This window comes from Caretta caretta, chromosome 11 (assembly GCF_965140235.1).
Source record: "Caretta caretta isolate rCarCar2 chromosome 11, rCarCar1.hap1, whole genome shotgun sequence".
In the NCBI taxonomy this organism is placed as follows: Eukaryota; Metazoa; Chordata; order Testudines; family Cheloniidae; genus Caretta; species Caretta caretta.
In genome coordinates, this window is record NC_134216.1 from 56,234,844 (window position 1) to 56,258,881 (window position 24,038).

At 41.1% G+C, this 24,038-nt stretch overlaps 2 protein-coding genes across 6 annotated transcripts in view; one reads left to right on the top strand and one right to left on the bottom strand.

Moving 5' to 3' along the window:
• Positions 1-24,038, bottom strand: part of DNAH7 (dynein axonemal heavy chain 7) — a 285,097-nt gene that overhangs the window by 19,229 nt on the left and 241,830 nt on the right. For 4 of the 5 annotated variants that reach the window (XM_048868445.2, XM_075118030.1, XM_048868444.2 and 1 more), the window contains 3 exons: positions 22,243-22,369; positions 20,618-20,812; positions 8,462-8,554 (listed from right to left, as the gene is read on the bottom strand). In XM_048868445.2, coding sequence (XP_048724402.1) covers positions 8,462-8,554; positions 20,618-20,812; positions 22,243-22,369 — 415 coding nt within the window. The remainder of the gene's footprint in view (positions 1-8,461; positions 8,555-20,617; positions 20,813-22,242; positions 22,370-24,038) is intronic. The other variant, XM_075118029.1, reaches the window with a different exon arrangement.
• On the top strand, positions 932-6,619 carry LOC125644483 (baculoviral IAP repeat-containing protein 5.1-like). Its single transcript, XM_048868450.2, has 5 exons — positions 932-1,069; positions 1,185-1,275; positions 3,313-3,424; positions 4,825-4,942; positions 6,476-6,619. Exons 1-5 carry the CDS (start codon positions 932-934, stop codon positions 6,617-6,619), a joined length of 603 nt encoding a protein of 200 aa, XP_048724407.1.

Consider the following 24,038-nt stretch of genomic DNA (forward strand, 5'->3'; position numbering starts at 1 on the left):
GCACAAACACAAACTAAATGTGGATACAGACATACAAATCACAAAACTAGTGGCTAATTTGAAAACAAATATGACATACATTTAAAAACATTTGCTTCTGAGTATACACAGTAAAAAATATTTTCTTAAGATTTCAGTTTCATAATTGTCTGTGGCACTTTTGATTTGCCCATCTCCATTGTGCAACCGATAAAAATCTCAGCACATCTCTAGAGTGATGCAGTTTAAAACATATGCTAGAACATTTTTATATTTTTTCTTTTGTTGTGTTGAAAAGAAATGCAAAATCTTTTGTTAATGCACTATTTAAGTTTAAACTCTGAAAGTGAAACTGTCAAGAAATGCAAAAGTTTTTCTTTTGTTGTTTTAAAAAGAACTGCAAAGTCTTTTGCTAATGCACTACGGTATTAAAGTTTAAACTCTGAAAGTGAAACTGTCAAGAAATGCAAAAGTTTAAGTTTTTAATAGCAGTGTTAATTGAGCCACATTATATACTATTTCTGTAGCATTTTTGATTACTAGTTAGATTGTTAAATGCAAGAGTCTGTATTAGCTCAATATTAAAGTTACAAATGTAATCATTAAAGTATCAAGAAATACAAAGATAAGCTCCAAATATCTGTATTAGTTCAGTCCATTTGCACATACTATACACTAAGTTGTACATTTAACAAAGATATACCTTTGAGTGCTAAGAATGTGACAGATACAGAAATTTCATTGTGACCTCACTTCTCTTATTCTGCTGCTCATAGACTCACCTGCCTTTACTTAATTGAAGCACCTTCATTATTTACAGGTGAGAGCAATGAAGCCAATGAGTGAAGTGTCTTTAAATTTGAGAGGGAGAGGTAAAACATGGAGTATTACATTGGTTAGGGCAAGGATCAGACAACAGGGTTTTTTTGTTTGTTTTTCTTCTTTCTTTCAGATGGAGACTTTCTTAAAAGAGCTAAGTTTAGCCTGTAAGCATTTGATTGAGTTTAGAGACATGTATGAGTATGAGAATCGCATAAAAACCTTCAGAGATTGGCCTTTTATGGAGAATTGCAAATGTACCCCTGAGCATGTAAGTCTGACCATGTCTAATTTTATCTATACCTAGGAACTAGAAGACAAAAATAACAACAGATTATATAAAACCTCATTAAAACTTCCAAATACTTCATTCTCTTCCCTGATAGACTTTGTTAATTAAAAATGCTCTTAAGCCACATGTGCAAGTTAAAGCAGAGTTAGGAGTCTCAATTAAGCCTACAGAAGTTAGGGAAGAAGAGATAGGTACTTTAATGTCCTACACATACTGCTCTGAGAAGGCAGTGGGATGAGTGGCTATGTACCAGGTCTGTTTGGAAGCTTACAGGCATAAGGAAGAGGGGTTTATATTTAAAAAAAAAAAATTTGAGGTCTATCTCTCCTAGAACTTCTGGATTAATTTGATGCTTGATTTCATGCTGTAGAGACTAAAGTGTTTCCCTCACTCCTGAACCTAAAGTTGCATGCTATAGCAATGGCTACCTATGCACATGCTAGAATTCCCTAAGTGAACAACTCTTGCTATTTAGATTCCATTGTAGCAAGCTAAATTAACTATGAGAATATGGGGATGGTGGGTTTTATTGTTTTGGGGTTTTTAATGTATTAAAAACCTGTAACTTTCAGAGTTATTGACTCGCTTGACATCTGAGAAAGTGTCCACTAGAGCTAGGTGAATAGTGGAATTTTTGGGTGTGGGGGCTAAACAGAAAAATTTGAAAAACTATTTAAAATTCATACTAAAACAACTTCTTAAAAAGCTTTCAATCAAATCTAAAACACTCATTTCAAATAACCCATAACACTTGAGCTGATATAAAATGAAATTTTTGAGTTGTATTTTTCTCCCAATTCAACCATTTTAGGTGGTGGGTGGTTGTGGTGTGTGTGTTAAATTGGCCAAATTTAAAATCAAAATGCATTTTTCAGGATTGGATGACCCAAATTCAAAGAACCATTTTAGTTGGGGGAAAGAATCAAAATGTTTCATTTCAAATTTGAAACTGCATTTTTTTTTGGTCTGGGGGGCAAAAATTAATTGGGGGTGGGAGCAATCCACACTGATATTTATCCTTCCTGTTAGATAATGAGCACTAGATCTGACAATTCATTATTTGACCTCTAGCACTTATAAAAGTGAATCATTTAAAATTAATGTCCACTCAGTGCTTTGAACATATAAAGTACAATAATATTATAGCCTGTAATTCTTTGAAACGGACACTTATGAGTCATGCTTGGGTACAGCTGCTGTATATCTTGAGGGTTACACCTCAGATGAAGCATACTTGGAGTTATCTGAGCAGGTGTGAAGGAAGTTGAAACCACAACACATATAGGTATACTCACGGAAGCTTATGCTCAAATAAATTTAAGTCTCTAAGGTGCCACAAGTACTCCTTTTCTTTTTGCGAATACAGACTAACTCGGCCGCTACTCTGAAACCTTCTAAAGATGAGTAATTGTAGTTTTTAATTCCTTAGAGTTGATTTAGCCATGGCTCTAATACACCTAGTGGCGGAATATAACTAACCTAAACCCTGACAGTGGGATATAACCTATTACTTTGGAAACCCGCTTCCTAAACTTTCTGTACTAGGAAGCTCACGAAAATGAGAACTACAGAGTTCTAACTTCATATTTGTGTGACTCTCTCCTTTTGTGGGGTTGCCTGGACAAAATTATATTTGCAGAAGACAGGTTAGTTCAACAAACTATGACCTCACCACTGACTATTCCACCCTGAAATATTTGAGATGACAATTTCCCTTAATTTTTTTCTCTAAGAGAAAACCTTGCATACTGTAGCAGTCAAATGTTTTTCTTGCACTTATGCATTAATACAATGGCAAACTATGTCTTACTTATTTCTGGATAAACTATTACTTCTAGTATTACTGTTCAGGCTAAAATTAGCCCTTGATTAGTTCCTGGGCAATATATTGTGAATAACTAGCTTACTGTAATCTCAAAAATGGGCACCTGCAAACAGCTACTCCATGCAAAAAGATATTTATTGCCTTTAGCCTCTTTTCTCACCCTACAGCTTGTCTGTTACACCCTCTTGTTATCAGTTTTAAACATAGGTTCCTTATCAAACCAGCTACTCCTTGCTGGAAGACCCCAATGTTTGTGAAGCCTTGCAAGACTGAGACTTTAGATTGTAAAATCTTTGGGGGAGGGACTGTTGTCTCATTATATATTTGCACAGTGTATATTACACTAGGGCCCAATTTGTTGGGCCCTTAAGTACTACCACAACTAATTCTCCTCTGCAGATGGCCAGGGCTGGCTTTATCCACTGTCCAAGTGCAAATGAACCTGATGTGGCAAAGTGTTTCTTCTGCCTGATAGAGCTGGAGGGCTGGGAGCCAAATGATGATCCACAGTAAGCACTAGTCTGCCTATATTCTTCCCCACTCTTTACACTTTGAAACTACTCAAATTTCTTGAAATAGTCCTCCACATTATCTCTGGACTACTCCCCTAATGTACGAGTTTGAGTATTATTTCCCCTCCTATGAGTTCTGTGTGTGTTCTGGTTTAGTTACCAAAGCAGTCATGTAAACTTGACCAGCAGACTTCAATTTTCCATTACTATGGAAAACATTTATTTCTTTGCATTCAGTGTAGCTATATCCTGAAAAGTAACACATACTGCTATGGAGGGTTCTTTGCCTCTCAATGTTTCAATATAAAACTCTTCCTCATTTTAAAATTTGAAAAAGTTCTGTCAGCACTGCAAACTGAACATAAAATCTCACCTTACCGTAGACATTGTAATGAGAGCGATCAGGTAACACCCACTGTTTCATGTTCTCTGTGTATATAAAATCTCCCCACTGTATTTTCCACTGAATGCATCCGATGAAGTGAGCTGTAGCTCACGAAAGCTTATGCTCAAATAAATTGGTTAGTCTCTAAGGTGCCCCAAGTACTCCTTTTCTTTTTGCAGATGCAGACTAACACGGCTGCTACTCTGAAACATAAAATCTGACACTCTAGCTGTATTCTTTCTGGCTTACAATTGAAATATAACTATATCATTGGAAGCTAGAAAAACATAGCTCTTACCTTTTAGCTGTGTTGCCGCTGCAGTGCTTACATAAATAAACTTGCCTGTCATAAAATAAGCAGCTGACTCTGAATAAACACAGGTTTATCTGAATAAAGAGGTCCTGGTTTTAATATAGCCCATATTCTAACTAGGCCACTGGAGTGTACATCTCCCTCAACTCATGAAAACTGGTTTATGTCAATATATTCTGTGGTTTAAGGTTTAAAAACTAATGTGGGTGGGTGGGTAGGGCATGGAGGGGGAATGGAAGAAATGAAAAGAAGTGCTTTAGGCTGCTTAATTTTGAAGCGTAGGTGCCAGGTCTTGGGTTAAGTTTGCCAGCTATTCTGAAACATTCATACAGACCATAAAAGATGCTTGCTTTCCCTCTTGTTGAAATGAATATTCTGGTGTGGCGGTAATAAACGTAGCTGGGAGGGCTGGGGGGTGCACTAACTTGTGGGTCTCTGCCACATATATCTTAAAGAATTTACTTCATCTCTTCCATCTGCTATTAGAAGAAAAGAGGAGTTTCACAACTCTCTTGACACTTTATAAATAAAAGTTTGATCAATGCAGCTATTTAGGGGCAAAAGAAAACATAAAACAAGTCTGTGGAAGTTATAGAACATCTTTCATATTAGAGAATTGTATCACTCTCTTCCATCTCCTCTCAAATGCTGTGGAGGACTGACTATTCCCAAAATGAAACTCTTGTGTTTGTGCTGCAGGGTAGAGCACTCCAAACGTCCTAGCAACTGTGGTTTTTTATCCCTTACTAAGAACTTTGATGATCTGACAATGGAGGAGTACTATATGCTGGAGATGGACCGGCTCAGGACTTTTCTTGTAAGTGCTCGTGCAAATATTGTTAATGGCTTTCGCTTAAATGGAGGATGTTGTCTGAATAAAAATTTGCCCCCGAGAGTGGTTACCATATAGGAGAGAAGGCAGAAATCTCTCACTGGAGGAACCTGCCACGGCTGCAGTGTCTAGGAACTCAAGGCCAGATTTTTAAAAAGTGTTAGGCACTTAATGGGATTTTTTCCAAAGTGCCTTTTTCTTTTCTTAACTGCCTAAACACTTTTTAAAAAATCTGACCCTCTATGCCTAACTCCTTACAAAACATCACTCCCCTGGACGTGTTTAATCTAACACTCAAGTGGCAGAAAGAGTACTATCCCTTCTGTGTATAATATAAAAACAGCCCTTGGAAGCTTCACCGAGTATTAACCATACTAGGTCATCTTGAACTGACAGGGCTTCAAAGAGGACACACCTAATCATAGGCATAACTCTTGTCAAGCACTGTACCTTCCCCCTGTTTCAGTGTTGTTGTGCCAGCAGCTTTCCAATAAAACTGCAGAAGACAAATTGGAGCCCCCCTCTCACAAGTTTTGCAGTTATCCTGTTCACTGAGAGATCATCTCTTTGGAATTCAAAGGAAAATGGTATTATCACACCTTAGAGAAGCCTTCCTTCTCCTGGGGTTACTGGAGTGGCAGTTGTCATGCTGTTGAGGTACATAAAGTGATAGCTGGTCCCAGGAACTGGACTGCTTTAGGGTAGAAATTGACATTTGATAGATAGGTACCATTAGTGAATCTAATGGGAGACTTAATTAGAGGCTGTGCTAGTTCCCCATTAGGGTAACGATCACTGATGAAAGTTCTATATTCCACTTCCTGGGTAGCTTTTGAATGTCTAGGTCAGAGGTGGGCAAACTACGGCCCATGGGCCACATCCAGCCCGCGGGACCCTCCTGAGCTCCTGGCCCAGGAGGCTAGCCCCCGGCTCCTCCCCTGCTGTTTACCCCTCCCCCGCAGCCTCAGCTCACTGTGCTGCCAGTGCAATGCTCTGGGCGGCAGGGATGCAAGCTCTTGCCAGCAGCGCAGCTGCAGAGCCGGGCCTGTCCTGGCGCTCTGGGCAGCGCGGTGGCGCGGCTGCCTGTCCTGGCGCTCTGGGCAGCGCGGTAAGGGGGCAGAGAGCACAGGGGAGAGAGGAGGGTTGGATGGGGGCAGGGGTGTGGATGGGGTTGGGGCAGTCAGAGGGTGGGGAACGGGGGAGGTTGAATGGGGGCAGGAGTCCTGGGGGGAGTCAGGAATGAGAGGAGGAGCGGGAGGACAGGAAATTGGGTTGGATGGGGCAGAGATCCCAGGGGGGCCATCAAGGGACAGGAAACGGGGTTGGATGGGGCAGGGATCCGGGGGGGCAGCAGGGGGGGTCGGATAGGGGGCCAGGCTATGCCTGGCTGTTTGGGGAGGCATAGCCCTCCATACAATTTCAGAAACCCGATATAGCCCTCAGGCCAAAAAGCTTGCCCGCTCCTGGTCTAGGTCTAACACTTCAAACAGTAAGTGAAAACTCTGGATTTACTTAAAGTGCAAAACCGGCAGAAGCACAATGAAGTCCTTTGAAGAAGAAGTTGATGCAACCAGAAAACGCCTCATTGATCACTTTGTCAGCAAACATCAGTACACTCCAGAGCCAAAGATGCCGCTATCAGAGTCTCCCTCAACTTGCTGATTTTATTGCACAAAGTTCAGGAAGTCACCGGGACCCCCGAATGCAGCCCACTGGGCAAAAAAAAAATGCAATATCCACAGACTTTCAGGAAGGTTTGTTCATGTCTAATTTTCATGTAGCCTGTCCTAAACATTGATCTTATTGGTACTTGGAATAGATATCACAGATTCAGTTGTCTGAATAATAAAGTACTAATTTCTGTAGACACTTACAAAGTACATAGTTCATATTTACTACAGGTATTATATTTTGAGGTTTATTTGATCACTATGGCAGATGTGGACCAATAAATCTCCCAATAAACTGGTTTATAAAATAAAATGTACATTGACTTGTTAAACAGAATACTTCTGTACTGTTTTTAGATGGTCAAATATCTGTATTCTTAAATAAAGATTTACAGCTGATTGTGTGCACCTGACCTGTGATATACCCAAGCTTTGGGAATGTTCAACTCAACAGATTTACTGCTGGGCTTTTTGCTGCCTTTCAAGTAGCCATGGTATCTGCCACTTATCAGTAAATATGTAGCTTGTGAAGGTGACCTTATCAGCCAGTTCCCAATACTTGTCGTAACCTTCAGAAGGACTTGAATAAAAGAACTATTGTTGGTGACAACTTACAATATTGTGTACTTATTACGCAGGTGACAACTGTGACTTTGAGTAGCTATTGACAAGCTTCTATTGAAGCACAAAAACTGCATAAACTATCTATTTCTCTCATAACAGAACTTGATTTTATGTTCTAAATTCTAGGTCTGTGGTAAGTGAAATATGCAACATCTTGTATATTTACACTTGGTAGATATATAAACCTTGTACTCAGATGAAAGGACATGGAGGCAGAAGGCAACACTAGCCATTATATACTTGTCAATAGCTCACACTTATGAAGGGTAGAAGCTGATTACTGGTGTTGTCTGGTCAATATCTATGGTAGATACAGAGATGGACAACAAGGCACTCTTGTCTAATGGTACAGTCCCAGCAGGGCATGCCTCTATGCAGCCTCCCCTTATTTCCTCTCCCACATATGGGTAAACTAAGTCATGCACACCATTCAAAGTGGACAACTACACAGGACTTCAGCCTACACCAGGAATCTGGTTTTTGGTGGGTTTCTCTTCCTGGCTAACACTACATAAGATCACCTGGACAGCAATTTACAGAAACTAGTCTATAAGTATTTGTTGAAGTAGTGAGGTTTAGGGTTTCTAACCTTGTAATTCCCTGGACTAAATAAATATTCAACAGTAGTGATAAGTGTATTCTCATGCATGATTAGAATGTGAAGTAATATAAATGTACATTGCTGAAGGGTACAATCCTACTTCCATTGAAGACAAAAGTTTTTGACTTCAATGACAGCAATACTAGGCTCCAAGTGTGCAATTTTTTTTTAATGCATACTCAAAATTAGCAGACACAGGGAGTTATTCATGCTTAAACAATTTGAACTTGCAGAGGAATTTGACAAACAACTGGCTGGCTTTCCACTTTCAAAATGGAAGGACTAATGGAATACTTCCAGTTACTTCCTTTCTTGATAAATGGAAACACCTACTTAGAAAAATGCAGATTACATTCTGTCACAAACTACAACCATGATCTGTTTCTTTTAAGGTAATCAGTGAATGCTTGCATAGCTTTGAAATGCATAAGCATCTGACAATTCTTTGGTTTTAAGCCCCACTTCCCTCAAATTACAGAAAAAGACAATTAGTGGAGAGCAACAGAGAAAGAAATTGTCTGGCTTTCCCCCCATTTTACTCTAAGGGAGGGGCAGTAGGTGACACCTGTGATACTGTCCAACAGCAAGTCTTTGCACTTCCACACTTACTTTGTCAGGCCTCAGGCAGCGAATCATAAGCATCCTCTGGAATGGGCCCATTTTGTTTTGCCACTCTTCAGGGAAATCCTCATGGTGGGGTTCCTACAAGCATACATGCAGATTATAATTTGAGTGCTAATTAAATAAAGCTAGAGTGAGACTAATCTAACTGCTTTACTCTTAGGAATCCTTGATACAGGTGAGACTGCAAAAAATGGTGAATAACTGTTACAACACATGTACTAATCAGTGTTTCACGCAATGCAGCAACCAATACAGGTAGACTGAAATATTTAAAAAGAAATGGGACAACAAAAATTCCTTCCATTCCTTGCTTTGGAGTAATTCTAAAAGTACTATAATTTCCTTTTATTTCCCCCCACTACATAAATGTGTAACAATGCCTCACGCTGAGACTGGGGTGTAAGTATGGCCATGTTGCCAATTCATGATTTTATCATGTCTTATGATATTGGACATCTATCTTAAACCCACGGTGTTTGGAGTATGTGAGCACACACAAATGCCAGCTTCTATATTTTAAAAAAGTTTTGCGCCCTCATGACCAAACAGAAAATACAAACTCTAAAAGCTCAAAGATCTAAAGGTGAACAAAAACAACCCGACATTTTTCAAAAGTCTTATGATATGATCTAATGACTACTTAAAGCGTCCGTACTGTTATTGCCAAAAGTACCAGCCTATTTGGGTGTGGGGATGGTTTGTCAAGGGATAACATGTGAGCTCCTAAAAGCACTACCAAATTAGTGCCGCAGCTGAAAGAAACAATCCTTATAAGGGTGGAGAGAGAAGTGGGCTTAATTATAATGACTTCCTGGTAGCCTCTTCACAGCTATTAGCCCCACCAACACAAAAAACCATCCGGCTTTCAGAGTTGTCTCTTTGAGCTCCTGAGAAGATGTCTTTTGGTCCATGTTGAGAGCTCTTGATTTTATTACCTGTGTCTTTCGCATATTCCAAAGTCAATAGAAAGTGCTAGGCCCTCCTTAAATGTTGGTTTGGTTTTGTGAAGATTGTTTTAACTAACCAAGAGCTATTTACCTTCAGCTAATTTTCATAGCAGTGCTTAGGAACATAGCTGTGCAACTACAATGCATGTCAGAGGGAGTTGGGCAGTTAGTTTCTCCATACCCATTTGAAAATGTATCCTTTAGAATACTCTAAATATCCATGGCTCTTTCTTTTAGTTTTCACATCTGTCTTTTCTATCTGGCTGGACCAATGTATGCTGCATAGCATTCTACATTGCAATATTAGAAACAGTTGCAAATGGATACCAGCAATGAAGTTTCAAATAGTAATAGGAAATGCACCTTTTGAATCATTTAAGGTACATGCTGCTTTACTGCTAACCAAGATTTACAAAGCAAATTTACTTTTAAAACGTAGGGAAACAAAGGGCTAGATTCAGAAGGACTTAGGTGTTGCAATGCTAAGGGTCCAGTGCCTAACTTTAAGGACCCTGTTGATTAGTGGAATACACAACCCTAAGTTAGGTGCCTATGCTCCCTATATAGTAAAGGGTGAGAGTTAGGTGATTAAAAAAGGGATTCACAGAAGCCAGCACACTGAGTAGGGATTTGAGATGTTGAAGTGAACCAGGAGGAAATGCTGAGGGTGCATAGCCTCATCCCTACCCCTTAAAGCAGAGGTAAGCAAACTACGGCCCACGGGACCGTCCTGCCGGCCCCTGAGCTCCTGGCCTGGGAGGCTGCCCCCGGCCTCCCCCCACAGTGACGCCGCCGCACGGGCAGCACTCTGGGCGGTGGGGCTGCGCACTCATGCAGGGCAGTGCGGCAGCGTGTCTGGCTCCGGCTGGGTGGCACAGCTCCCAGACATGCTGCTCTAAGCAGCATGGCAAGGGGGCCAGGGCTGGGGGTTTGGATAAGGGGCAGAGGGTTCCAGGGGGCAGTCAGGGGACAGAGAGCAGTGGGAGGGGGCAGATAGGGGGCGGGGACCAGGCTGTTTGGGGGGCAGAGCCTTCCCTACCAGGCCCTCCATACAGTTTCACATGCTGATGTGGCCCTCAGGCCAAAAAGCTTGCCCACCCCTGCCTTAAAGGGTGTTAGGAATCTATCTTAGCTTGGGATTCACAGACATGAAACCTCTCCTGGAGTCAGGAACTTAGGCCAGGTCAGCCCTTTCTCAAGAAAAATGGAAGAAATGGAGGTGGTGTCCTTCTTCTACCCTGTGGCCTAGGGGTTGGAGCACGCCCTGTGACACAAGAATCTCTTAATGCCAACTGGCAAAGGGATTACAGGAATGTCCTGAGTCTGGTATGTACATTCTTGTTCACCAAAGAGTGTCATGTGAGGATTTAAATGAAAGCTGAGGTCACACTGGTCATTACTATAATTGTGAAATGTATGTACATACACATATTGAAAATACACGCTTAGAGTCTGTATCAAGGTATGAGTCACAAGCAGAGGTGACATAACAGTTTTTTTGTCAGACAATAGATGTTTATTCACCAATCTCTCTGTTGAGATGTATAGTCAAGCATTATAAGCTAACACAATGGATGCCTATTTACATACAAAGTCAACAAAAAGATGTGAAGTCAACAGGGAAGCAGCACATAATAAAAATAAGCCATGAGTGGTTATCCTGTCTCTGAGTACAGACAACAAACTTTGGGAATATGAGAAGACGGCAAAGAACACCCTACATCACCCTACACCTAGGAAGTTAATGGGTAATGCCTTTACATCAGTGGTTCTCAAACTTTTGTACTGGTGACCCCTTTCACATAGCAAGCCTCTGAGTGCAACCCCCCATATAAATTAAAAACACGTTTTTATATATTTAACACCATTATAAATGCTGGAGGCAAAGCAGGGTTTGGGGGTGGAGGCTGACAGCTCACAACCCCCACATGTAATAGCCTTGTGACCCCCAGAGGGGTCCCGACCCCCAGTTTGAGAACCCCTGCTTTACAGTCATGAAAATGGCATCTTTGCCAACCTTGGTTGAAAAGCTGCAAAAGATGCTGGGTGAGAAAACTTCTTTAGACAAAAAGAAAAGGAGTACTTTTGGCACCTTAGAGACTAACCAATTTATTTGAGCATAAGCTTTCGTGAGCTACAGCTCACTTCATAGATTCATAGATATTTAGGTCAGAAGGGACCATTATGATCATCTAGTCTGACCTCCTGCACTACGCAGGCCACAGAATTTCACCCACCACTCCTGCAAAAAACCTCTCACCTATATCTGTGCTATTGAAGTCCTCAAATTGTGGTTTAAAAACTTCAAGGAGCAGAGAATCCTCCAGCAAGTGACCCGTGCCCCATGCTACAGAGGAAGGCGAAAAACCTCCAGGGCCTCTTCCAATCTGCCCTGGAGGAAAATTCCTTCCCGACCCCAAATATGGCGATCAGCTAAATCCTGAGCATATGGGCAAGATTACATGTACTGTGGAAAGTGTAGAAGATCTTTTTATATACACACAAAGCATGAAAAAATACCTCCTCCCACCCCACTCTCCTGCTGGTAATAGCTTATCTAAAGTGATCACTCTCCTTACAATGTGTATGATAATCAAGGTGGGCCATTTCCAGCACAAATCCAGGGTTTAACAAGAACGTCTGAGGGAGGGGGGGGAGGGTAGGAAAAAACAAGGGGAAATAGGTTACCTTGCATAATGACTTAGCCACTCCCAGTCTCTATTCAAGCCTAAATTAATAGTATCCAATTTGCAAATGAATTCCAATTCAACAGTCTCTTGCTGGAGTCTGGTTTTGAAGTTTTTTTGTTGTAATATCACAACTTTCATGTCTGTAATCGCGTGACCAGAGAGATTGAAGTGTTCTCCGACTGGTTTATGAATGTTATAATTCTTGACATCTGATTTGTGTCCATTTATTCTTCTACATAGAGACTGTCCAGTTTGATCAATGTACCTGGCAAAGGGGCATTGCTGGCACATGATGGCATATATCACATTGGTGGATGTGCAGGTGAACGAGCCTCTGATAGTGTGGCTGATGTTATTAGGCCCTGTGATGGTGTCCCCTGAATAGATATGTGGGCACAGTGGGCAACGGGCTTTGTTGCAAGGATAGGTTCCTGGGTTATTGGTGGTTCTGTTGTGTGGTATGTGGTTGCTGGTGAGTATTTGCTTCAGGTTGGGGGGCTGTCTGTAGGCAAGGACTGGCCTGTCTCCCAAGATTTGTGAGAGTGTTGGGTCATCCTTCAGGATAGGTTGTAGATCCTTAATAATTCGTTGGAGGGGTTTTAGTTGGGGGCTGAAGGTGACGGCTAGTGGCGTTCTGTTATTTTCTTTGTTAGGCCTGTCCTGTAGTAGGTGATTTCTGGCAACTCTTCTGGCTCTATCAATCTGTTTCTTCACTTCTGCAGGTGGGTATTGTAGTTGTAAGAATGCTTGATAGAGATCTTGTAGGTGTTTGTCTCTGTCTGAGGGGATGGAGCAAATGCGGTTGTATCGCAGAGCTTGGCTGTAGACAATGGATTGTGTGGTGTGGTCAGGGTGAAAGCTGGAGGCATGTAGGTAGGAATAGCGGTCAGTAGGTTTCTGGTATAGGGTGGTGTTTATGTGACCATCGTTTATTAGCACTGTAGTGTCCAGGGAGTGGATCTCTTGTGTGGACTGGACCAGGCTGAGGTTGATAGTGGGATGGAAATTGTTGAAATCATGGTGGAATTCCTCAAGGGCTTCTTTTCCATGGGTCCAGATGATGAAGATGTCATCAATATAGCGCAAGTAGAGTAGGGGCGTTAGGGGACGAGAGCTGAGGAAGCGTTGTTCTAAGTCAGCCATAAAAATGTTGGCATACTGTGGGGCCATGCGGGTACCCATAGCAGTGCCACTGATTTGAAGGTATACATTGTCCCCAAATGTAAAATTTAAAAATGTAAAAATCTTTAGACAGGAGATTAACCTGTTAGTTAAGTGTAGTCTCTAGAAAGTGTGTTCTGATTTTGTTTTATATGTAACCTTTTGTTTCCAATATCCTTACTCACTTTCACTTGAATCTTGAATATCTGATAGATATATTTATAGTGAAAAAATAATAAATTTAAGTACCGTAATGTTAAACAAGGTGCAGAACCACAGCTGACTCTTACAAACTGGTGTAAAATTTGTTTGAGGCCAGCAGAGCTGATATTTCTGTGAGTAGCTAGTGACAGGGTATGATGGGGTGTTTTGGGCCCTTTAGGCCCCAGAAAAGAAGCAGTAAAGGTGCGTTCTCCAGGCCTGCCTCGAAAGGCTGCAGGGAAGCAGCAAATCAGAGCACAGTTCAAAGATGCTGCTGGACCCGAGTAGCTCAGTTCCTGGCTGGGACCATAAACGATAAGACAGAGGAACACTTCAGACAAGGAAGCCTGGGAGAGACCCTACTCTAGCAGAGAACAGACAAAGAACCCAAGGACTGTAGCCCTAAGGTAATGGGACAGAGTGGAAAGCAGCCTAGGGAATGCAGCAAGAGCAGCTATTAAAGAAAGCAGCAATGTGGCTGCTATTTGTAGGATCCCTGGGTTGGGAGCCAGAGTAGTGGGCAGGCCCAGGTTCCCCCACCAACTGCTGGGGAAGTGGCATAAAGCCCCAAGTAGTGGACAAGTTTAGTTTGGAAGCCCAAAAAAGGGGCTGGAAGTTTAAACAGGGACAGGGCTAAAGACCCTGAAGAAGGTCAACCATTTGTTGAACTTCATATTTTGTGGTTTCCCAGTTCTCTACCTAGATCACTTCTTAACTTCACTCCTCTTCTGGGTGGTAACAAAAAGTTTCCAGGGAAAAAGCCCTGGAGGCACCATTTTATAACAGGGCAGGGAGAGACTTAAAGCTAGCCCAGAAGGGACTGAGAACTGAGCCCAGACGCAGGGCCATGGTTGGACCTTTGTTACCCTGCAAGGTTTTCGGCAGTTTAGACTACATGTGACTTAGATGGAGGGCTGAGCAACTGAAGACCCCACCTGATGAGGGCAACAGCAATGGGGGGCACCGTGAGCATAGAGAGAGTGTGCAGATTTGTACCCAACCAACAGGAGGCGCTCATGAGTGGCCCCCCTCACATAGGGGCTGGATATCAGAGAGAAACACTTCAAAGGGATTTGGAGACGAGGGCGTAACTATTGTTAATCTGCAAGGCAAACTAAGGGCAAGCATACCTCAGAGGAGGGTGCTTGATTGGCTAGAAGGCTGCCAGTGTTAGGAAGATAACACCAGGTAAGCACAGCCAAGATTACCGCACATTGGTAGCAGAGGGTAACAAGGTGAATCTCAGTCTTCGGTACCCTGAGAACCATCACTCTCCCTCATATTCAAATCCCCCCCTGGCCTGATGAGGAGCAGGGACTTGAATTCAGGTCTCCTACCTCCCAGGTGAATGCTCTAGCCAAGCAGCTATGGGGTATTACTGAACCTGGTTTATAGCAGATATGAACCAACCTTGAACCTTATTTTGACTAGTTTTTTCTTGAGCTGACAAATGGATACAGTAGCTGGATTTTTTGACAAACCACCTTTGTTAGACACACATGTTTGTGATAACTTTGATACTTTCTGGGAATCAAAAAGTAGCAAGAGCTATGTATGGAAGCTAATGGTTAGTGGTTAGTCACCTGAGCAATCCAGGTTCCAGTCCCTGCTTTCATCACACCTAATGGACAAGGTCTCACAGGTGAGACATACAGGGGAATGTCTAGTTTGTGCATCCTCTTGGACTTTGGCAGAAGACAGGTGCTGAGCTGCTTGGTGATGCTGGGATGTAGGCAGCCGTGTCACACAACAGAAACATAGGCACCATGGAGACTTTATCAGTGGAAACTTAGGAGCCTGCACTTTCTGGGAATCAAAAAGTAGCAAGAGCTATGTATGGAAGCTAATGGTTAGTGGTTAGTCACCTGAGCAATCCAGGTTCCAGTCCCTGCTTTCATCACACCTAATGGACAAGGTCTCACAGGTGAGACATACAGGGGAATGTCTAGTTTGTGCATCCTCTTGGACTTTGGCAGAAGACAGGTGCTGAGCTGCTCGGTGATGCTGGGATGTAGGCAGCTGTGTCACACAACAGAAACATAGGCACCATGGAGACTTTATCAGTGGAAACTTAGGAGCCTGCATTAGTAGGTGGCAGCTGAGTAGTGGTTTTATGAATGCCTAAATATTGGTCTTAGGCACCTAAAGTTGCAAGTAAGTCCCTATGTCCCTCTTGTGAATCTAGCCTAAAGTGCCTATATAAAATAAAGGTGCTAAAACTTCCTTGATCCCCCTCACTACAGAGACTATAGGTAATGAAATGAAACACAGCTGCATTCATGTTGTTAAAGTACTAGGATCTGATGAAAACCTTAAGCATGTGCTCAAATAATGGGATTTTCCTAAGTGAGTTAAGCTCACAGATCCCAGTGGCTTTCCATGGGATTTGTGCTCCTGGGGCACCCAAGGTGGGATTTTCAAATCATTGTAAGTATTTTGCTCAATTGGAGCCTTAATCTCTTCCTGATAAACCCAAAGGAAATGTTAAAACATTCCTTGACAGAAATACAATTCATTTTAAAATACACTTTGCAAATGTTTACTAGAACCAAAGTGACCAAGTGGATTTTATGGAGAAAACAGGAAACGATTTAATTCACTGAATGGCCTAGCACCCTTATTGTGTACTAACGAATACAGAATATGTCAAACCTGGGTCCAAATTCTCTGCTGGTGTAAACTGGTACAGCTCCATTGAGCTCCATCTCAATGATGCTTCACCAATTTGCAACAGTAGAGAAATGGTCCCTGATTTATAATAAAATATTGCAACCTAAGGCTCACTGCTGCAAAAGATTACATACCATTATACATGTGACTTCAATGAGACTATTAACATATGTGCTTACGTCTGTGCTGGATTGGAGCTAAGACAGTCACTATCTCCTATGCCTGGTATCAGTTAGTTTTTGGTTTTTTGTTTTTTTTTAAAACCTCCATATTAACCTCCAGTGTTATTAGACTTATGGTTACTTGGAGTTCAATCATCTTTCCTCATCTCTCCCTCAACCTGGTTGCCACAGATTTTTGTAACTGTGTCCTAAAGTCCGATGACTTATTTTGCTTCTCCTGTATTTGGTTTGCTTACTTTCCAGTAGATGAGACTTTTCCAATATACAACTAAGGCAAAAACTCTGATTTTTAACTGTTACAGATTTTGCAATCGATTCTGATTCATTTTGCAAACATTTGTTCTTCATTTTAAAATAAACAGATAGCGACACTATCAATACTGTTAACAAGAAACCATGCAAATACAGTAGAAGAAAGACTGCAAATACAAGAGAACTTTGGAAGGAAAATTATTAAATATCAGTTTGAATAAACACTTTGAACTTCATTCAGCACAAATATACCCCTAACTTTAGTCACTACAAACAGTATGATTTTGCTGATAACTAGGATTGCCAGGTGTCCAGTTTTCGACCAGAATGCCCGGTTGAAAAGGGACCCTGGCAGCTCCAGTCAGCACTGCTGACGGGGCTGATAAAAGTTCGGTTGGTGGTGCAGGCAGGCTCCCTACGGGCTCTACGCGACTCCCTGCTCCTTGGCAGAGGGATGGCCATGGGAGTTCAGCACACTGTTCCTGCCCCCCAGAGCCAGCTCAGCAGCTCTCATTGGCCAGGAACTGCAACCAATGGGAGCTGAGGGGATGGCACCTGCAGGTGCGGGCAATGCATAGAGCCACGTGGTCACACCTCCACCTAGGAGCTGAAAGGAGATGTTCAGCTGCTGCTTCCCAAGAGCCACCTGAGGTAAGTGTTGCTGGAGCCCTCACCCCCTCCTACAGCCCAACTACCTTCCCCAGTCCAGAACCCTCTCCTGAACCCCTCATTTCTGGCCCCACCCCAGAGTCTGTGCCCCACCCCCCACACACATCCCAACCCCCTGCCCCAGCCCAGACCCCTCTCCTGCACCTTGAATCTCTCATTTCTGGCCCCACCTCTGAGCCCGCCCCCAGCCCAGAGCCTGTACTCCCTCCCAACCTCCTCCCTCAGCCTGGAGCCCTTCCCACACCCCAACTCCCTGCCCCAGCCTGGAGCCCTCTCCTGTACCCCATTCCCCCTCAACTCCGGCCCCACTCCAAAGACCACACCCCCATTCAGAACCCTCACCCCCTCTCACACCCTTGCCCCAGCCTTCTGCACCCCAAGCCCCACATCTCTGGCCCCACCTCAGAGCCCACAGCTGGAGCACTCGAGCCCTCTCGCACCGCAACCCCCTGCCTCAGCCTGGTGAAAATGTGTGTGTGAGGGTGGGCAATAGAGTGAATGGGGGTGTGGCCTCAGAGAAGGGGCGGGGCAGGGCAAGAGTGCTTGGTTTCCTGCGAATAGAAAGTTGGCAACCCTACTGAAAACTCATGAATTACACATGAAACCTACTAACCATCATGCTGTAAATTTGTCACACATTTAAAAAATAGGCTCTGAACCCAACCTTTTACCATTATTTTCATCAGCATTATCTTGTCGTCTCCCAAACTCCCTAACTTTGATATAGATAGACTCTCTCAGCTGGCAAGTATTATGCAAACTGAAACATGACAAATGTATGTCTAGCTTCATTAAGAATATTCTACCACATTAAATGGATTTCTTTGTGTGTTTGAATCTTGTATCAGCAGCTGTTACATTTATCATAGCAAAGGGAATACAGAAACAGTCCAATATATTCGAATATCTACGTAGAACATTTCCTTCAGTGATCAGGTGGTAGTTCTTTAACATGTATATTATATTGAGTAGTTTTTAATTATTTTGAGGAATGGGATTTAAAAACAATCTCACTCTAAACACAATGAATATTACAACGGAACATGAGGTTTCTTCTCCCACCGTCATGCTAGGGAACCTATTAAGAAAACAACCATTCACACCAATTAGTTTATATCTAGATCCCCAGGCATCAATGGGAGACTAAACAGAAGTTGCCCTCCCATTTCAGTACTGTAAAGAAAGTTATATTACCTTGTCTATCTTTTACTGGACTGACTTCTGTTGGTGAGAGAGACAAGCTTTCGAGCTTACACAGAGCTCTTGTTCAGGTCTGTGTAAGCTCAAAAGCTTATCTCTGTGACCAACAGAAGTTGGTCTAATAAAAGATTTTATCTCACCCACCTTGTCTCTGTAACATGCTGGGATCAACACGCCTATACCACTGCACATAGTTATAGCCAAATCAGTTAGAATTATATATCTAATCCTTAGTCACAATATATATAGAATCAATTTAAGATACATTCTATAATTCTAGCACAGATGTCAATTAAATAGATAAATGTAGATGACTATGTAGATTTTATAAATGTAGATGACTATTTAGCCAAATGATGGATATGTAGATTTTTACTGTGGAAAAAATATATTCTTGCATCAAAGCATAAGTAATTTGGGTAAACCCCATTTAAAAACAAATCACTATTATGTGAGCATAGCACTCAGATGTTGAGGGGAAAATAGACCCCAAATATGTGCCAAAATCATTACCCAAAAGTACTTTCACTTAATGGCTGCTCATGGCAGAGTAGCTCTCAGAATGCTTAATGACAATACAGCAACTGTTATGCTCTCAAACAAAACCACTTCCACTCAGATTAAAGTAATTTACATTATAATGTGACATTTTAACACAACAATTTTATTGTGGTATAAACTACTTAAGTAAGAAACAGGATACAGCAATCCTGATAAAAGAATCTTTTATCTCTCATGGGTACTCTTATCCCATTTCCCTAAGGTTCAATTACTAGAATATCTAAAAATTCCGCTCTATGATGATAAATATAACATTACTAAAGCAAGATATGTGAAGGATAAACTTTTGTCATTACCTCACTGAATGGCAGAACAACTTTCCCATTTTAGTACAGTGAGACAAAATATTAACTATGTGCCCCATCCTGCCCTCACTGAAGTCAATAGAAGTTCTGCTATTGACTAAAATGCTAACATTTATCAGGCCCTGTATCAGTAAACTGATATCCTGATTCTGCAATCCTTAATAACTAGCATTTATTCACAGAAGTCTTTATTTACTTCAGGTAGCCTGCGTTGAGTATATAAGTACCATTCAATAAACTAGATTTTGGCTTTTAAGCCACAGCCTTGCATAGGCGGAGGGGCAGAGCCTCACACAATCTCGTGCAGTGCTGCTGCTTGTTATTGGGGGTAGTCTCTTAATCACCCTCTTTTCTGACCCCCCCCCTTTTTCCAGGTGGCTTCTTCCCAGATAAGAAACAGGAACCAGCAATTCCTGTGCTTCGGGAGTGCCATTCTGAACTACCCTTTCAATGAAGGGTGAACTTTTTTGTCTGCCTTCCATTGCTGTGTGCAGCACAAGAGCTGCTCACAATTTGGGCCAATGAAAGGGATGCAGAACTGGGCCATGGATTATTTTCTGTAATTTTTCTCATTGCGCATACCTGACCAGATTAATCCAAGGTTTACAAATTAAAAATCCATTCAGATTTTTCCTAACTCTTTTCATAATTTCCTACCTATTGGTGAATCGGGCAGTTAATCCATAATTTCCTAAATGATGGAAATTTCCAATGTCTAAAACACATATATAGTCAACCCTTTCTAGATGGGTTCCTGTGCCATCTTTTTGATGACTGAATGTTGGTGATATTTTCCACCATTATAGTGGTGGCATAAAATAAAAATGGGGACAATTTAGCCTAGTATAAACAGGTGCAACTTTTGTAAGTCTCTTAGCCAAATTCAGCACTGATGTCGGTGGTTGCATAAACTACAAGTTAGGTGTAACATGGTCAGAGTGGTATAAGTGGTAAAGCAGTATATTTTTGCACCAGTAACTAAACATGGTGAACAATTCAATGTACATTTTGGTTTTTTTAAGATTAGCAGACTTTCCCCGCACCCGTAATCATTTAAATAATTTTTATTTGAATTTGTTTAAAAATTCAATCCAAACTGTGACTCACTACACAGAAGTTAGCTGACAAACTGGAAGTACTGTACTCCTTCATACCATTTGCCTTAATATTTACTACAAGAATGTAACAGTGCAAAATTATATAATTTTCTGTTTTTCTGAATTAATATTTTAATGTGATCAGTTAACCTAGAGAAACAGAAAATCAGTAATGAAACAGACTTCAGTTGTTTCTGTTAACATACCAAACTATCATACACTGATTTCCATCCATCCTTCAGTCGCATAAAATCCTTACGAATGTTTCTGAAGCCTGGCAAATCATCTAGTCGACAAATTTCATCCCACGCTTTCTGAGGAAGCCAGGTGCAGGGATTAGAGAAGGGATTGTCCAGGCCTATGCCACCAGTTAGTAAAAACTTCCACTCATTTTCATTAATCTGCAGTAAAAGAGAGCACTATGAGACAGCTCAACAGTGAAACCTAATGAGCGGACAAATACCATGTCAGCACATGAAGTAGATAATTGATATACTTCTCTGAATTTCTGCACTAAAAGTGGGTAAAGCTTTCATAGCAGTACTTTTGGAGGTACACCTCCAAAAGATTAAGTATTTGACTTCAATTTAATTAAAAATCTCATAGTCTGGAGCTGAATACTGTATAATTGAAATTTTCACTGAACTTGGTTTACAGCAGATGTGAACCAACCCTGAACCTTATTTTGACTAGTTCTTTCTTGAGCTGACAAATGGATAGTGTAGCTGGATTTTTTGACAAACCACCTTTGTTAGACACACATGTTTGTGATAACTTTGATACTTTCTGGGAATCAAAAAGTAGCAAGAGCTATGAATGGAAGCTAATGTGTTTCAGACTCTTTGGACCAAATTTCAGGTCTGAAAATGAAAACCAAATATTAGTCTCCAACAAGCCCCATCCCCTCACCAACATTTTACCCAGTTCCAAATTTGTTTGAGGGCTAGAACTTGTAAACCAAGGTCCCTGAAAGGAATTTTAAAAGACTGTCTGATTTAGTAGCTTTCCAGCTTTCTGCTCAACAAAAACTGCCACCACTTCTCCTAGTTCTAAAATCAAGTACATTTCACTTCACTGTATTCATTATTTAAAACATAGATTCCAGTAGTATTCAAAATGTGCTAGGTGCTTTCTGAACACGCAAGGAGAGACAGGCCCTGTCCCAAAGAATTTACATTCTAATATATTTTCTTAATGCTAAATTAATACTGTTCCCCAGGAGATATAAATTAAAAGGGCTCCTTTTCCCTATCAGTTTAAAACATTATTCTGCAAAATGACCAGGTACAACTTATCAGCCTTAAAAGACACAATTGTGTCAAAAGGGTTTGATTCTGAGAAATATATGTGTAATCTGTATTAAAGTAAACATATTTGGCATCATAAATGAATAAAATAGGCACTTTTCCCTCCTCCATCGTAACAATTAATAAGAAGTGAAACTTCAGTTTTGAAATGCTCCTAAAATTCATATTCTAAACTAGTCAATTTCATCTATTCTAAACGGATAAAAGCTTTATCACTAATACAAGTATTGACAACTATCTGATAAAAAAAGTCAATAGATAAATAACAATGTTGCAAAATATTTGCAATATGATAGGCTGGGTTTTATTTTAAATAAGATTTGAAAAATGGCTATCATATTTATGTTTGCTACATCACTTTATAGTTTATTCTATTACTCTCTAATTGCTCACTAAAACATGTAAAAGCAAAACACACCCAATTATGGCTTTTTAAGTTACATGTTATATGTTCCTTTTTTGGTATATTGGTATGTCATTTAATATATACCATACAAAATAGCAAATAACTTTAAAATACTGACCAATTTTTCATGCTGCAGGAGATTTACATTTAGACAAAAAGAGAAGAGCAGCTTGTCCTTTTCAAAGAGTGAGCGACAGATATTAACATAGAGTGAATAAGTAAAATGATCCTTGAGAATCTTCAGCCTGCAAGTGTCAGAGAAAGAGAGAACTTAAATTCGTATCACTTTAAAGCCCATACACTTAAGCAACCATATTACAGCTCGTTTAGACCTCTGTTATTCTAATAAACTTTCTGGTCAATTACTCAAAAACAATCAAGGATCCTCATTAAATGTGTACACCAATTTGTGAGGAAAACAATGCAAAAACATTTCAACAGAATTACATTTTACTATTGACATAGTTTGTTTGTTTGTTTGCAGGCTGCGGGGGGAGGGGCGAGCTGAACCTTCCCTTTGAAAAAAGCAGCAATAATCTTCTATTTATATTAATGAATTTTATAAAGCACAGACAAAATAGACTATCTTCAGTGGTTGCATGAAAGAATTTTCCAGTGTTACAGTGTATTCCTCCTAGTACAATGTCATAAGAAAACTGTGCTGTATTACCAATTACTTCCTTTAAAAAAATCAAAGCCAGAGAGCCATCTGTTATCAAAACAATCATGAAAGGGCCAAAAAATGTAGTATTTGAGCTTCCAGAATTCCTTCACATTTTTCTGTCAGGGTAGAGGTTGGCCTCACTAGGTGGAACAAGCAGGATGTATGATCCTCCTACCCTCCAGATACCAGTGGAGGTCAGAGATATTTGTAAAGAGGCCCAATTCCTTGCATTTCTCTCTAAGACCACTTTCCCTTGTCAGGAGAGCATCTTCTGGAGATGTGGCACCATGATCTCTGCCTGCTGACCAGGAAGAAATTTCAGACCCTATTTGTGTAGTGTAGACTGGGCAATGGAGGAACACTGGATCGAATCAGGATTAGAGGAGAAGCATGCTGGAGAGCTGCTGCTCTTCCTGCATCCTTGGTTTCCATCTGTTTTTGCTCCCTTCCACTCACATAGGAAAGAAATGTCCATATCAAATACTAAATGTACCTTTCAATCCTGACTTATTTAAATATCAGGTATTAATTTCCTGGCAGTAAATAATACAGCAGCAGTTCAACTGAAATTGATTCTACGTATGAAGCTTTGAAGTAAAGACAGTGCCAAAGGGCAAAATGTGAAATTTTAATAAAATGTTATCTTGTTTACATTAGAAAAGGATTATAACAATAATAATCTTATCACAGAACAGCAGCACAAGAGTCAGCGCAGGTCCAGAGCTGAAAACAGTGGAGTTTGAATGAAGATCTTTTAGAGGAGAAGGGAGACAAGCCCCTGTTTTTTAAGGATGGCGAGTGAGTTCTTGAGTGTGTTTGTTTGTTTTTTTGTTTGCTGGTTTGTTTTCAGTTTTCAAAATCTGGGATAGGTCAGTGTGTTGTGACGGAAGCAGACTGTTTGATTACAACTGAACCTTGATTAGAGGGCGGGTTTCCCTAATCAGTAGGCCTATAAGGCAGCGAAACAGCAGCCAGCGGCACAGGAGCAAGCAAATAGAGGAGTTTGGGGAAGGATGTGCACACACACACACGCTTTTGGGGGGTAGGGGTTGTTTTTTCTTTCCTTCTTGACAGAAGCTTAGGAAGAAAGGCTATGACAGCTACAGATGCAGCAATGGTAGTGACCAGAAGAATGGAAGTGACAATGAAGATAACTGGATGTGGAAGCTGCAGAATGTACATTGCTCTGGAGAGGGTACCTGAAAGGTGCTGCTTTTGCATGAACGGATGCCTGATAGACCTGAAGGAAA